Raw genomic sequence first — 17,206 nt, forward strand, 5'->3', positions numbered from 1 at the left:
AAAAACAATATAGCAAATTTGTTAAAATATGTCCTACCCAGATTTAATTTTATCCTAAAAGTTAGTTTATCAATAAAGCTGAGCAAAATAGAATAACAAAATCATTAAGCACTATCATAAATTTAGCAACATTACTGTAAAACACTTTTTCAGTCATATAAAAACACATCCAATATTACATAGCATTACAACACCCCCCCACCAACACTGTCAGAATAATTCATTACTAAATCAGTTGAAATCAATTATGAAGACAAATATTCAGCATAATTGTTCTAAATTTGGTTTTTATTGAAAATTCATAACATTTAACCACAATAATTACTTTTAACGTATGAAAATAAAACTGTTACTCATGTAATGGGTTTATTGTTGATTTTTTTTGACAAATTTATTCAGAATGTAGGATTTAACCAAAGTATATAGTAAAAACCTGTTTTTTCTGTTATTTTTGTTTGTTTTTAACAAAAATTTGAACTTTTTTTATGGTATTTCACTGGATTTTTCCTATGCATAATATTGGTATCAATTTTAACTTTTCATAAAATTAAATCTAAAATCATAAAGTTAGCCTACGCTAAATTGGTATTTGCCTAAGTGTAATGTTTTGTTGTTTTATATTAAGTGTCCAAAACAAGAAATATTTTAATTGGCCATTACTAAAAAACAAAGCATTTTCAGACCCATGCTGCTTTACACTCTAGCAATCCTTCTTTGGTTGTGACGCATATAAAGGAAATCAGGTACAAAAAGCAATTAGTTGCAGCTCTTTATTAGTCTCAGTAAAGAAGGTAATAATAGAAAACCACTTCGCTACTACTTTTGTTAATAAATTATTTTTTCATAATACTCCTATTCTTTCAGTAGAGAAAAAGGAACAATTATTTTAATGTAAAAAGGAAGGTAGTTACAAAAATACTTATCAGCAACATCAGTAGTTCTCATTATTTTCCTGGGTTCATTGACTACAGAAACTCTTCTCTCCTATATGCAAGTAATTAACAGGAGAATCTTTAATAACAGTAATACGAGAAGGATCAGCAAATGGTGTAGGGAAAAACAAATGACCTGAACGATATATATGTAATGCAAAATTATCAAAACAAATCATTGTTTTCTTTTCTAAGGGGAAAAGTACTTTATGTGCTACTTGAACAATTGGCAGTGTAATGAATAAAATAAAATTTTTAATAGAACATTGTTTTATTAAAATAAAGGATCAAAATTTTATACTGTAATGAGTTTACCTTTTGAAGAAGCTGATTATTTTTTTCCTTTAAATGTTTAATTATAATATTTGTTGCTGTTAATCGAGTGCAGTATAATTTCACCATCTGAAATAAAAAAAAATAATAAACTTAAGAATTATATTATTTATAATTATATTTAATTTGTGTGTAAGTATTTATATTAACTTAACAGGGGTCTGCTTTGCAGATAAGTTATGTAAAAACCAGAAAAGTATAACAGAAGTCCAGATATTAATGAATGCATCACAAATTTAGTAAAATATATATGTATTTTGCTTAAGTCATCAGAACAGAGTAACAAAAATGTATGCAAAATATTTTTTGATGAGACAATAATGTGAGGGTTGTCCTGAAATAATGCAGAATATCACCTTTTCTAGATATTAGTTTGAATCTTTGTTACATTGCTGCATGACAAACACAACCATAAAGAATGTAACTATTTCATGGCAGTTATCTCAAAGGGTTATTAAAGCATCAGATGAAATGAGAAAACCATGGTTGTTAAAAACCTGTTATGCCTAAACTGGAAAAGAAAAGTGTGACTTCATGACATCTGCACCTCACGCTAACAACTTCCATAACAGTACAAGTTTTAACAGGTCAATAAGTAATATCTTATTAATTAATAACTATAAAGCAATAGCTTAAATTAAGTAACAAGTTACTTAATTTTTACTTATGTATTTTTTTTATTTTTTAATAATAAAACAAAAAATTTTAATCTTCCATTATTACTTTTATGTTTATGTATGGGGAACAATACATACATTTAACACATGCACATTATACGTACATATTTTAAAACAAATTGTAATATAAGAAAAAACATTTTGGTACATTATTTTTTTTCTTTTGGTACAAGCTCCTCACTAGGAATTTGCAATCATTTACTAGTATTCCTCTTTATTCTAAACTAGCCTCACAACAGATCCAACATCGTGAATATTAAAATATTAGTCAAAAATTTCTAAGCTTGAAAAACTCTTCTGATCAATCTCTTGGGTCTTCTTCCTTCAACTATCTCAAACTGCAATTATTAACTGAATGAGGTCATGTTTATTACCCCCTAAAAATATAATAAAAATATCCTGAGTTTTTCTTTTTCATGCTCATTAATAACGCTGTCGTATTCATTCTTTGAAGAACTTTTGTCCATTACTCTATTACCCAAGAACACAATTATAGTGCCACCAATCAAAGGCATCCATTCTTAACAAGATTTTAGCTTTTAATATCCATCCTTTAACTCCATATAATAGTACTGATAACATTTACTAGCTCTCAAATAGCTTAAAGAAAGTTATTGATAACATAATGCAGATCCATTTTAAAGAAAGTAGCTCTGGCTAACTTTATAAACTCTTATTTCATATTACAGTTTCATTGCTTTATTAAGCCCACACTTTTTATTAATTCCATTGACTTTATTCATCAACAGCCAGAGACCATGATAAGTCGGTAAGGTTGCCATTGACTTTATATTATCTATGTTTGTTCCTTTGCCTCCTGAAATGTGGTTTCAGAATATTAGTTAAAAAGCATTGGAGCAGCACACATCCTTGCATGATATATTAAGACCCTTAATATCTTGTGATGCATACACCCCCCCCTCCACCATTCTAAATTATACTGCTGTATGATTCTGATACAAGTTTTCAAGATTTGAATGTACTCAACTCCACCACATTTTGAAGGTTCAACAATTTGTTCGTGCTTTTGAGCATTTGCATCAATTTTATTTTACTTTTATATTTTGCCTGAATACTAATTTTTTTTTATTGAAATACTCTTAAATTCTTTGTCATCCAAGACTGGGCTAGAATCTATGAAAATTCAATTTCAAAATGCGCCATGATGATGACACTAGGAAAACCATAAGGATTCTTAATCCTTATGTCAAAATGTCAAGGCAAAATCATCAATAGTGATCATGTACTACTAATGCTAGAATTGAGATTAGCCTTACAGAAAGTTGAAGCAAAAATATTTAAGAAATGTACTTAGAAAAATTGAAGGTGAATGAAGAAACAGTGGGAGAAAACTAGCTAAGGCACTAAAGAAAGTAAAATGCAAAATGAAAACTGTAAAAAGACCTAGGTGAAAATATAAATACCTTAGTAAAAACAGGAGAGAAAGAAGTAGGCTGTTATGAGGAAAATAGCCAGAAAGCATAAGTAATAACAGAAATGCTAAAGAATTTGGGAGAAAAAAGAAACTATAAGAATAAAACCAAAGAGAATGAAAAAAGTATCACAAATTAAACAATGAGTTAAAGAGGGAAACACAAGAATCTAGTGAAAGTTGGTTGAAGGAAGAATGCAATGGACATTGAGGTTCTAGAAAAGAAACAGCCGTACAATGATGTGTATAGGAAGGTGAAGAGCAGTACATGGGATAATGGAAAGGAAATGGTAAAATGAAAAACTGAGGACTAAACTTGTGGAAAGGATGAGGAGGTAGCTAAAGAGGATTAAAGGAGCATCGATATTAAAATGTAAAGTATAGAAAGCAATTTTCCATAGAATTTTATAAATTCTTAAAGAAAAAAGGATTGGAAGGAATTTATGAACTTTCTATATAATATGTAGGGTATACACAATACGGGAGAAGAATGCCTCTAACAGTTTGTAAAAACAATATTTGTTTTGAAGAAAACTGTTACCAGAAAATGTACAAAACATAAAAGCAATATGTTTAGTAGTCCATGCCACTAAATTATTGTTAAGAGAGTTCTAAACTGGAGTTTGGTAAAAATAATCAAAGAGAATGCAGAAGAAAAACTGTTTTAAGATAGAAGGTAGATTTAGAAGAAGGTATTTGATAAAGTCACTTTAAAGAAAATGATAGAAATTCTTAAAAGAAAAATGTAATGACAGAAGGTTAGTTAAATATCAGACAAACAGCACTAATTTCCAAATGCCAAGCTAAGTTCTTTGAAATTCGTTAATTTTGCCCTGAATTTGATTTATACATACTCCATTAGCTTCCTTTGAGAAGTTTTGGGGAAAGTTACAAAAAAAGGTTAGTTAAATATCAGACAAACAGCACTAATTTCCAAATGCCAAGCTAAGTTCTTTGAAATTCGTTAATTTTGCCCTGAATTTGATTTATACATACTCCATTAGCTTCCTTTGAGAAGTTTTGGGGAAAGTTACAAAAATAAAATTACACATAGCTCGTTTTTGCCAAAAGAAAATTGGACTTTATTTTTAACAGAATGAAAATCAGAATTATATAACCATATTCATAAAAACAAAAAAATGCCATGAATACATTATTACATATTATTGTTTTGTTAAGACAAATGCTTTGCACAAAATCTCCTTGTGCGATATTTATAAACAACAATCCTTAAGTAAAGTATAGGTAAACTTATTACCTTAAATATTTATTTTACATACACACAGTATATAATAATAATATCTTATTATTTAACAGAGGATTACCTTATTATTTAGTAGACAATTACAGTTTTTGTTAATGAAAAACAATATCTTTATACTCACTGGCACAGAATGTAATCTGGACTATCATAATAAAAAGTTTAACAGACAATTACTGTAGAATGAAAAACATTAATATCTTGATATTCACTTATGCAGGATGTAATCTGGATTATCATAACAGAGAGTTTAACGGACGATTACAGTAGAATGAAAAACATTGACATCTTGATGTTCACTTGTACAAAATGTAATCTGGACTATCATAATAGAAAGTTTAACAGACGATTACAGTAGATTGAAAAACATTGACATCTTTATATTCACTTGCACAAAATATAATCACAAAATCGTGGATTTTATATATGTCTACATAAATTCCTTTAAGTTTAATATTTTATCATACAATTATAGAGAAGAAAAAACATAAACATAATGTTTAAAAGAATTTTTAACAAACAAAAAAAGATTCATTGTTGAAGAATATATGTAATTTACTTGTTAACTGCATGAAGTGTAAATTTTGACTAAACAATATTAGAATTGTAAGACGCACTAATGATTCTTCGAATGATGGTCAGAGAGAAGACACTGCCTGACTCTAGTGGGTAGCCGGCTTATATAGTGTAGATGGAGCTGAGAACCACCAGGGGCTGTGTGAATCATCAGGAGCCGAGTTCATTGAACATGTTTACGTTTTTTTTTTTTTTTTTTTTTTTTTTTTTTTTTTTAAACATTATAAACATGAAATAATACAGAATTAAATCTTAATAAATAATCAATACAAAAAGCATAAATAAAAAACAGCCAAGCATATGTTTATATGTACATTGAATGAAATGCATAAATTTCAGTGTATGAAAAATTTCTTATTTATAACTGAAATATTCATTACATCGAAATACTGTTAAATTTTAGATGAAAATAAGTCAAATAACAAACAAGTTGAATTAACTTATAACTGCTTTACGCATTGGCGTAAACAAGAAGGATTTTATATATTTAAATATAATAATAGGGTTTAGTATGAGTTCTCCCTGAATTTTCCTCCTTTTTGTGATTGTATCCTCCACAGTAGCTAAAGTGGTTTTCTTGAAGTTTTGACGTGCTGTTTTCTTAGGACACTTTAATGAGTTTTCTGCAAAACTAACCAGGAAAGAATTTGATCTTGTTCTCCTCAGAGGAACACAATCACTAATTTTGGTGGATAAAATTTTACAAGGCAGCTTCACTAAAATTTGAGGAAGAATTGATTATTATCAATAATCAATTTTTTTTTAAATAATTATTCAATTTGTCTGTCTCCAGTATCATTCATAAACTCACAGTCTTCTTCCTTGCACAATATTGAGTTCCAGGTTTGAGGGAATAATCATTTCCATTAACTCCTAACATAGTGAAGTCACCCAGCATCACAGTCATATTACTCCCAGTCTAATTTGCTGCATAGCTGATTAGAGTACTCTGTGAACATCTCAGGAAGTGTCAGGGCTGAAATAATGGTTACCAACTACTTTTAGGTTATTACAATCACTCATTCATATCTCAACCCAGGCACATTCTGTAATTAGCTCACAATAAATGAGGTTACTATATCAAGTACATATTAAATAGTAATGCAATACATATTTCATAGTAAATGAGACTTACTACAGTTAAATAAGCTGTAAGTCATTCATCCTGAAAAGATTGAATTTTCTTAACTGCAATAAGAGAATCCCCTCCACGAGTTTTACCTAGCTTTATGTAGCTCCTACCAATGTTATAAACTATTAACAAATAGCTTAATCTTAAAGACCACTTATGGGGTAGTTTCAACACTTTCCAGTTATTTACTGGATTCTCCCTCGGTGAAACAACATCGCTGCAAACATCAGCAGGGGAATTTTCTTCTCACTTTATAAAGAAATTACCTTAACCTCTCACTTTGCTTGTGCTTTCATACTTACAGGTACAATTATGCAAACAAGAAGCTAGATGGGAGCTGGACCCTATTTAAATTGAGAAAATAGGGAATCCAGCTTTTCTATAAATAAAAAAATTCTTATTCTTTAACTGTTATTGATGAGTCGCTCATCTGCTTCAAGCATAGATTGCTTGATCTGCAATCAATGTGTAACTTTAACATATTTGTTTCTCTAAATTAGAGGTGAGGTCAAATAACTTGAGAACCTAATTGACACACATAACAGTTATCCTTAATAACATCATATTTTTCAATTTCAATACTATATTTGGGAACTCCATTCATGTTATTTCTGATAGTAAAATCTGAATTACCAGATGAGTAATTTGTGTATGATCACACTTGGGAATATGAGAGCAGTCATCACAAACATATTTGCTCACACAATTAACAAGAAAATTATAACCTTCCTCCCTAATACACATCCATTCCATATGAGAAAATACCACACGCATGGACCTTTACAAGGTATAGCTTCTGCTTCTCATAAAAACCTTTCATACACTTCTCACACTTGACATAAAAAGTGCCAAAAAACTAAATACTAAATCTGTGTGCCTTCAGTTTATTATGAATTTATTATCTATTATAAATAACATACATTATTATGTATATAACAGTAACCTAACCATTGGGACCAGATTTTAATGGCAAGAAATAAGGGGTCATATGAAATATAGAAAAAGTAAAGGAATCAACAGGTTAAACCCTATGAACCATTTGGTCCTTTTAGTGAAACTGAAAAAATCCACAGGCTACTCTTACTATGGCAAAACCATAGTAAGTAACATTTTTGCTTTGTGACCAAAAAGTAGAAAACTCCAGCAACTGACACTAGTCCAACAAGAGTCTTCTAACAAACACCTATCCTAGAAAATATAGGGTCATCAGGACTCTCAGTTGTGGGAAACATTTACAGAGAAATCCTATGGTTTTCTCAAACCTGTGCAATTTGTCACAAAATGTTGAGTGAATCCACTGAACAACAATGTGGTCAAATACTACATAAGATTCTGTCCCTTATTGGCAGTACATTGTGAGCTTAAAAATACTAGATACCATGTTTATTAGTACCGTACGATTCTCACAAATAAATTGGTGGAACATAAATTGACATTATTGTGAGAGACACCATGAGTATAGTGCTGGAAAAGATCACCTGGTTTCCATAACAAAAAACTCACTACTTTTCTTATAAACCTCCTTGTGTTAAAAGGCTACCAGTGAAACAAATGTTTTAATTTAACAGATTAGCTCTTGCTGTTGTAAGTGTAAGGTTTTTGGTTTGGTTAGAATGTAGACAAACATTGTGAAACTTCCCAGTTTCATGAAAGAAAATCCTGATGGTTAACTGTTGTTTTTCATGAATTTTCTGCTATGAGTAAGCAGTAAATGATTTAGAAGCATATATTAGTAAACCTAATTATGATTCAGGTTGAAATCTGTAAAAATTTTATTATTCATTAATCTAATGAATTATATTCAGTAAATCTAATATATCCTAATAGATAGTGAATAATTGGCCCAGATCTCTTAATTTATTGATCATAATCCAGTTGATGAACTTACTACCATTTCATGAATACTCCTAGGAACTTAAATTAGTTTTACAGGTTTTAAATTACTTTTAAACTTAACAGAATTATATAATAAAATGTTTATGAAAAATTTACACAAAGATTAGCAGAAACTGATTTTAAGAAGAAATATTGTTTAAAGATGTTATGTGCAGAGATTTGATAGATCAATTGAAGGAGATTTATGACTGGAAAGATTTTGCACATTGCTTCTTTACTGCTGGATGTGATATCTAAGATTCCATACTTGTTGCATAAAACAATAAAGACTTGATCTTCCAACCAGTTTATTCCTGCCAATACGGAAAGCTATCCTGTCGGACACTGTGAAGTTATTAAGGATGGGTATAACATCTGATCCGACTGGCTCATCAATAGGTGATATGGAATGGGAAACATGAAGCCCAAGATAAACATAATGGTTCTTTTAGCCCACAGGTAAGTTACCAATTCATGTTTTCATTATATTTATCAGTATAGAAGTATAGATACAATAGTTAATTAAAGCTTGCTTACAGTGGCTGGTTGAAGCACTGAACACTTTTGGTAAGCCATGATGCAATCATCGCCATTGCCACCACCATCATTATTATTATTACATTATATTATTTTTATTTCTGTGGATGTTCTTCAAACACATCTTAATAAGGTGGATGAAAGGATGGAATAATCCAGAGCCTTGCAAATTGAATCTGAGGCCAGCATACTAAGCACATAACTAGCTAACATTTATAGAATACATTAACCAATGTGGTTACATCATACAATTCAGTATTCTTTCACAGGCATTGTTTACAATCTTAGAAAAGATTGTAGGTAAACTTCATCGCACATGGTTTTTTATATTTAGGCTTTGTCAAATTTCTTTTAATGTATATCCCTAATTGCTGGTTAGTTTCACAACACCTAGGAATTTTTTGTTAACCTCCAGGACCACCATTACGTATTGCTTCAGAGGATGAGATAAATCATTTGTAGTGTATGTAAAAATGCCAGGATAGCATCCTGGAAATTAAAAGTTGTGAAGTCGATAAAAGTCTTCAAATTAAGTACTGAAGTAAATAATGATCACTACTTCATCACGGAGATCAGCATATTTTATATTACCATAAAAACATTTTTATGTATATCAAACCATTTTCTATTTTATAGTATAACAAACTATTTTCTATTTTATAACATAAACCACATACTATTTTCATCAATAAAATTCTGAGTAATAAACTAAATTTTACTTATTCTGTGAAGCCAATTATGTAGTCTGATAACATCAAGAGTTTTAATTACAGTTATGAAACTTCCATATTAATTAAAATTAATTTATATACTCATTTTATTAAATAAACATACCTTCTCATAATTTCCACATTTATTCTCTAATGCAGTACAATATACTTTTAAATTGTCAACACAGGACTCATATTTATTACATTTTAGGAGATATATCTTGCATGTCTCACATTTTTTAATTTTCTGAGCAAACAAAAATGATGGCAAGCAAGGGGTGTAGTTATCATCTCCTCCAGCTCCCTCAGATCCTCTTTCACTACTACCTCCACCTCTATTACCATCAAAATCTCTTACTTCTTCAGCTTCATTTTCTAAATAAAATTTGATATTTTAAATAACTAGCCAAATAATATTATTACAGTCAATAAAGCTAATGCAAAATTCATTATCAAATGTCAAAAAAATCAAACCATGAACATTCAAACAAACAAATAAACAGTGGAAGAAAACCATGGTCTTCTATAATTTTTTTTTAACTATTGGTAATAAAGAAAAGAAATTAAAGTAAAAACTTTTTTTATATCAAAATGTTTAAACAATTACGTGAACTATATAGACTAAGTGATGTTAATAATAACCTCCTGTTACTGCAGGCAGTTGCAGTTGAAATTATTGTTGGCAGGTGTTTTCATGTTGGAAAGACAACTCTGTGTACTTAAATTATGGCCACAAAATTTCAACATTATGTTGGAAAATTGTTAATTTTATTTGTATAATAATTAAAAGAAGGTTATATACATTATACTAAACAAATAAAAACTTTCAACTATTCTCTTTTTATTACTTTCTCATAATCTCCATTTTTATTCTCTAATGCAGAAATATATACTTAAAATTTATAACTCTACTCGTAAATTTACAAACATATTTACTTGCAATTTACTTTTACTCTTTGCAGTGCCTTTATGTTTTGGTATTATAGTATTTTAAACTAAAAACTTTTAGGATATCGTCAGTAAGTAGATTAGATTTGAACTATGTTAGGTCATGATTTTTGTTTTTTATTCATTTTGTTTTCATATAATTTTGATTAGGTGTGTCAAAGAGCAATTTTTTTGTGTGTAAAATATCTAGATTGCAATTTTGTCAATGTTTAGTATTTTCAAAGAGCGAATAATTCGTTATCGAATTCAATATGTTTGTGTGTACACATACATCTTTTGTCTCAAAGTTAGATTTTGGATTCAGATTAAGCATCATTAGAAGATTACAAAAATACACGAATGGATGGCAAAATTAAAATTTACAGTAATGATGGATATTTAAAGTAACAGATACTTAGTTATATACTTTGAGAAATATTTAAATTATTAGAAATGTAATTTTGTTGTTGATGCTTTGTTTGCGACTGTAGAAAGTGGTATTAAATATACTCTTACAGCTGCAATCAGGAGATTGACATTCAGATGTAATCAATGTCAATGAACTTTACATAAAAATCTACTTTGTTTGTAATATGTAGCCTATGTTATTTATTATGTAATCAGTTCATTCAAAAATTATAAAATATTACTTTAAGGCTTAAATAATAAACACAAAACAAAAATACAATATTCACATGTGCACTAACTCTACTAGTATATTCAGTTGTAAATGTACATTGTATCAGTTGACAATGTACACATACGTTGTCAAGAAGGCATTTTGTGTGACATATGGTAAATTTGGATTGGGGTCTAAATTTTAAGACCATGTGTACCCTTTATAAAGGTGTGTGTGAGGCAGTTATGTCATATGCCACACTAATATGGGTGGATAGGCTAAATTATAAAACTTACAGGGATATCTTACTGAGGGCCCATTGATGTTTTCACAGTTGAGTGTCAATAGTGTTATTTTGCAAAAATGTCAAGTGAAATGACTTCAGCAAAAATGAGAGAGATTGAGAATAATGGATTTTAATTGTAGCAGGAGAGATGGGATGAGACAACTAATGGGTGTTATTCGCTTGGTCTCTTCCCTGATGTGAGAGTTTATAGGGGACACTTCATGGGTGTCTCCTAATAAATATGCCACACAGTTTCTTTGGGCCATGGTGCTTTTATGGATAAATTGGCTCATTTCAGCCTGGCTGATCTGAATCAGGTGGCTAGGTTCACTTGGGCGTTTTAGTTGCCATGATAGACATTTTGAAGTTTTGTTTGGTGTTATTTTGTTTTTGTTTTGTTGTTTTGTGGTGTTTTTTTTTAAATTTTCTTTTGTTGTAGGGAATTTAGCTCAAAATTTATAATTTATTCCAGTCAGTCTATTTTGTTTTGGGCAATTTGAAAAATGCTGAAACATTCAGTAATATTATACACTTTATTTTTTCCACTCCCTCCAACATAGTAAAGAATATTTTCTACATTTTAATATAAATGTGCAAAACGTTTTGTACCACATTAAAAAGTTTATTAAATAAAAATAAAAAAATACTTTTTTATTTATATATATATATATTTTTTTTGTGATTTTTCATCAATAATGCAGTACTAATTTAAAAAGTAATGGTTTTTATAAGAATTTGAAATTCTGAATTATCTCCTGTGTGTAAAAAAGTGGGATTACTTTCTAATTGATTTAGTAAATGAGTTATTATTAAAAGTTGATATATTTTTTTTTTTTTTTTGTAGTACAGCACTAGAAATGTACTAGGCTTACTTTTTTATGTAAGATATAGATAATAAATTTAAAAGCTGTTGAAGAAACTTTATGATTACCACTATACAATTTATCTATGATAAATTGCAATAAATTCATTTATTGCACTTTTGTATAAATGAAATGCAAATATAAAGATAATTACCTGAATCTGTATCTGGTGCATTATTATTTTGTCCATTATTTGAATTTAGTTCTTTAGAATTTAATTTTACAACATTAACTGCAGTTTCTTTATCCCCACTGGAAAGTAAATCAGGATTAAGCTCTTTTTTTTCAACTTCATCTTGTAAATGTTGGTATTCAGGAAGAAAAAAGCCATGTGAAGGTCTAGGAGGAAACTCTTCATAATCTTTTGAAGAAGTTATGATTGGTAAATGATTTATATGAGAATAATCATTCATTTTATCCAAAATATGATTGTTTAAATCTTCAGTTGATGTCTCTTTATCATGAGAATCTACATTTTGTTTTATTTCTAAAATTGATAAATAAGAACTTTCAGATGATAAATCTGATGAGTCTAACGAGTTTTCTTTTTCAATTTCTTCTAACGTTTTTCCTAATACATCAGGTGTTTCTGATTGCAGTAAACTGATTCTTAAATTTTGCTCTGATTCTCTGTTGGTTGTTATATAACTTTCCTGTGACTTTTCGACTGATTGCACTTTCCAGTCCTCATAATTTATTTTGCGCAATATAAATTCATCAGTTCTTGTTGAATCTGTTTCCATGCATTCATGATTTACTGTAGTTATACATTGCAGTGAATCGTGTCTTCCTATACTTGAATGTTTAACTAAATCTTTATGGTCCTCAAAGGAAGTTATTTGTGTATTTGTGTTAGTTCCTTGGTCACAACAGTTCACAGATTTAATAATAGACCGACTGAAATGTGATATTATTGATGATGGACAAAGGATTCCAGCAGTCCTTATAAGTGGAGATAATGGCTGAAAATTACCTTCTGAAAATGATGAATTCTCATACATGAATTTTAATGACTGGTGAAGAAGTGGCAAAGATATATGCACTATCTGCAACAAAAATAAAATCAAACTAAGAAACTGACAAAAATTATCCAAATGAAAATATATACACTCACAAAGATGAACATGCTAATCACTCCTTCATACATCCATCACTCCTTCCTTTCACCTACAAAGGTCATCCACAAAGGAAATAATGTTTGTGTATAATAAATTTAAAACTGTTTTTATAAAATATTTATTTGAAACTTATAGCCAAACTTTCTTTGCTTTTACCCCTTTACACAGTCACCAACTAAATTTAAAAACCTATGTTATGCAACTAATTTTCCTGTTTAATTATTATAGAATTCTTATGCTAGCTTTTCTAGCCTGAATTAGTAGAACAATTGTACAATGATGACTTAAAATTTTTTAGCAGGGCTTGAGCTGTAGTCACCAAATATGGGCAAATTTTGTGGTGGAAGAAAACAGTGCCTCTAAAACAACAGTCTATATTATTTCTTTAGGATTGTAAGTTAGACATGGTAATGTACTTCACAGTAAGCCAGTGATTTTTGTCCTTCCATTTGACATAAAATCGAAAAATAAGGGGCCTTCTGGCTCCTGAAAACACTCATGACTTTGGGTGACTTAGAGTTTACTTAGTTTTTTCAGTTATTGAACTGTTAACTATTCTATGTTTTACTGCAGATCCATGTTCCAATAGCATCTGTCTCATAATCAAAAATTATAAGGCTGACTCTTCATCAATGAAGAAATATCAAGAGTACTCTTCTCATTTGTTATAAGTATTAACTGACTTTATATTGTTGATGATGAGATGAGATCAGCTCAAATGGTGAGTGCTATGAGCAATATTCTTTGCTTTTCTGGAAGATATTCAAGAGCAGATGTTTTATTAAGAGTAAATTTAATAATTGTAGAAAGTATAAATATATACAATGGCTGTCAGTTTCATACAAAGAGTTCATTGTATCTTTTAATGTTAAGTGGATTTAAGACTTCTTACCGAGAACACACTAATTCAATTTAATTTAAGGCAAGAAGATATCTTTAATTCACCATATCAGCTTTCATCTACAATATCTATCCATTATAGGTACGTGAAAGAAGCTAATAACTAATGTACTAAAACTAAAGAATACTTTGTGCATGCATACTTATCACCAATGATATCAGTTAGCAATCTTGGTTAGCACAACCAGAGCAAAGTTTCATGATTATAAATAGTGTAAATTATTACTGTTTTCCTAATCACTGATACTGGTTATTATGAGTTGTGCAGAATCGGGTCAACATGACAGCTAGTAAAAATATCAAGGTGTGCCAAAAATTCCATTGCAATTCAATTTTAAAGTTCTAGGAAAAAACAATAAATATGTAGTATATGCTTATTTGTAATCTAATGTAATGGCTGCATCTCAGTCGTTGGCCTTAAAAATGGCTCAAGTTTTTGTTTGTTAAAATGTTACAAATAACACTATTTTACTATTGTCTCAAGGTAATAAATGCTGTGATATTTAATGTGAACATACAATTCAAGGACCTCTTATTCTCTTTTAAATGCCATAATCAAACTGTTGCAAGCAACATGAGATGAAACAAAACTGTAAATCCAGAAAATGGTTAAGGGTTCTCCTGAATAACCTATACTCCATGCCAGACATTTTTTCACCATTTTTTTTTTATTGAGGCAACATACTGTAACACCATGCTTAGTTCATAGAAATTAAGTTATATTGAGGAACAAGAAGGGCTAGTGAATGTTACTTTTCCTAAGAGTTTTGTTGGTTTACTCTTTCTGATAAAAGGAGTATGTTATTTATAGAGATTAATACGAGGGTTATTTTTTTTCATAGTCCGATCGGTGACGAAATAAAAACCCGCGCAAAAACCGGATGAACCTTTGCGCATATGGGTTGCGCAGCGTCTCTAGTATGGCCTTCAATCACGCCGCGTCACGTCGTTTAGTTCTGAACACGCAGCTAGCACGTAAACATGTCTACAACAATAGCATCTCCCGCCACGTGCGAAGTGCGTGCGGTAATTCGATTTCGTCAGGCTGAGGGGTGTAATGCAGCTGAAATTCATCGACGTATAAGTAATGTGTGAAACTTCAATGAGTGACAGCGAAGTGCGACAATGGTGCAGGAACTTTAAAGCAGGGTGTACAGATGTTCATGATGTATGCGGTCAGGGAAGGAAGCGAGTGTCAACCGATGATCTCGTTGAGCGAGTGGATGACGCAATTCGAGAAAATCGTCGGTTCACAATTTCTGTATTGAGTGATTCGTTTCCTGAAATTTTAAGGTCAGCTCTCTACACCATTGTAAGTGAGACTTAAGTACCGCAAACTTTGTGCGAGATGGTTTTCCAAGATGCTGTCCGACCATCACAAAACAATGAGAATGGATGCCTCCCTAACGTTTCTCCAGCGTTACCACAATGAAGGAGAAGATTTTTTGAACAAAATTGTCACAGGGGACGAGGCATGGGTCCATTTCGAAACTGAAGAAACTAAAGAACAATCCAAACAGTGGATGCATTCTCATTCTCCCAGTAAATCAAATAAGTTCAAGTGAACTTTCTCCAACAGAAAGTGTATGGCTACTGTGTTCTGGGACCGGAATGGAGTTCTCTTGGTGGAATTCATGGAACGTGGCACGACCATCACTGCAGCATCATACTGCGTGACTCTTCAACGTCTACGAAGGGCAATTCAGAATAAGCGGAGAAGAATGTTATCAGGCCGCACATTGCAGCTGTAACAAAGAAGCTCCTGCAGCGTTTTCGTTGGGAAGTGTTTGATCACCCACCATACAGCCCGGTCTTGGCTCCATCCGATTTTCACCTCTTTGCTCACATGAAACGCTGGCTAGGAGGACAATATTTTGGCACAGACATTGAGCTGCAGACCAGCGTAGAAACGTGGCTGAAAACACAAGCAGCTCCGTTCTGTTGGATTTGAATACTAGATCGTGGATACCGGTGTTCTTTGGTGGTTGGGTTTCTATTAACCATATATCTCAAGAATGGTCGAACTGAGCATGTACAAGACTAACACTTCATTTACACTCATACATATCATCCTCATTCATCCTCTGAAGAATTATCTAAACGGTAGTTACCGGAGGCTAAACAGGAAAAAGAAGCTCCGTTCTGTGACGAGGGTATTGAAAAGTTGGTACCACGCTACGACAATGTCTAAATCGGAGTGGCGACTATGTAGAGAAATAGCGTAACTATGTAAGTTCTTGTTACAAATAAAAATTTTTTTATTTTCACTGGTTTTAATTTTGTGACCGATCGGACCTTGAAAATAAAATAACCCTCGTATTCATCTCTATAAATAATATACTCCTTTTATCAGAAAGAGTAAACCATCAAAACTCTTAGGAAAAGTAACATTCACTGGCCCTTCTTGTTCCTCAGAGCTTTTTATATATCCCTACTGTAAAAAAAAAACAAATCATTGCAAAATCAGCTGATTTTCAAAAAGGCAGTTGCTTTTATATGGGTTTGAATACCAGACTGTGCATACTGGTGTTTTTTGGTGGTTGAGTTTCATTTTACCACATTGGGAAGACAATGACAAACCTGCCAGGAAAATTCCAATTATGGAATCACCAAGGATCGAATACGACTGAATGGCCAAATTTGATTTTTTTTTTGCTATAAAAAAGTCTGGGACAGTTAGTGTAAAGCAATATGATAATGTACTCTCTTCTGATTCAAAACAATAATATACACTGCTTTTAAGCAGTAAAGAAAGATTTCAATTTACAAAAACAAAGAATTTACACATTTTATGTATATATATTTTTACTCTTTAAATAGTAACTGAAATTGTAATAAAATTGCTCTGTATGTTTTAGTTTCTAAATTTAATCTTATCTTTAGCTCAGAAAAGCATCTTATCTTTAGCATTGAAAAGCTAAACAGTTTTGTGTCTTTATAGCTGAACAATTTTTATCATTATTTTAAACTATTATTAATGTAAGAATAATGTGGTTCTGGGTGCTCTTTCCACAGTATCAGAATTTTC

The 17,206-nt window shown here is 30.7% G+C and overlaps 1 protein-coding gene across 1 annotated transcript in view; it reads right to left on the reverse strand.

Moving 5' to 3' along the window:
• LOC142319989 (uncharacterized) overlaps positions 1 to 17,206 on the reverse strand; it is a 187,796-nt gene that overhangs the window by 75,134 nt on the left and 95,456 nt on the right. Inside the window, exons 3-5 of the mRNA XM_075357669.1 lie at positions 12,315 to 13,206; positions 9,590 to 9,840; positions 1,248 to 1,334 (exon numbers count right to left, since the gene is read on the reverse strand). Of these exons, the coding sequence (XP_075213784.1) occupies positions 1,248 to 1,334; positions 9,590 to 9,840; positions 12,315 to 13,206 (1,230 nt within the window). The remainder of the gene's footprint in view (positions 1 to 1,247; positions 1,335 to 9,589; positions 9,841 to 12,314; positions 13,207 to 17,206) is intronic.

The sequence above is a fragment of the Lycorma delicatula genome, chromosome 2 (assembly GCF_047948215.1).
Source record: "Lycorma delicatula isolate Av1 chromosome 2, ASM4794821v1, whole genome shotgun sequence".
NCBI classification, from domain to species: domain Eukaryota; kingdom Metazoa; phylum Arthropoda; class Insecta; order Hemiptera; family Fulgoridae; genus Lycorma; species Lycorma delicatula.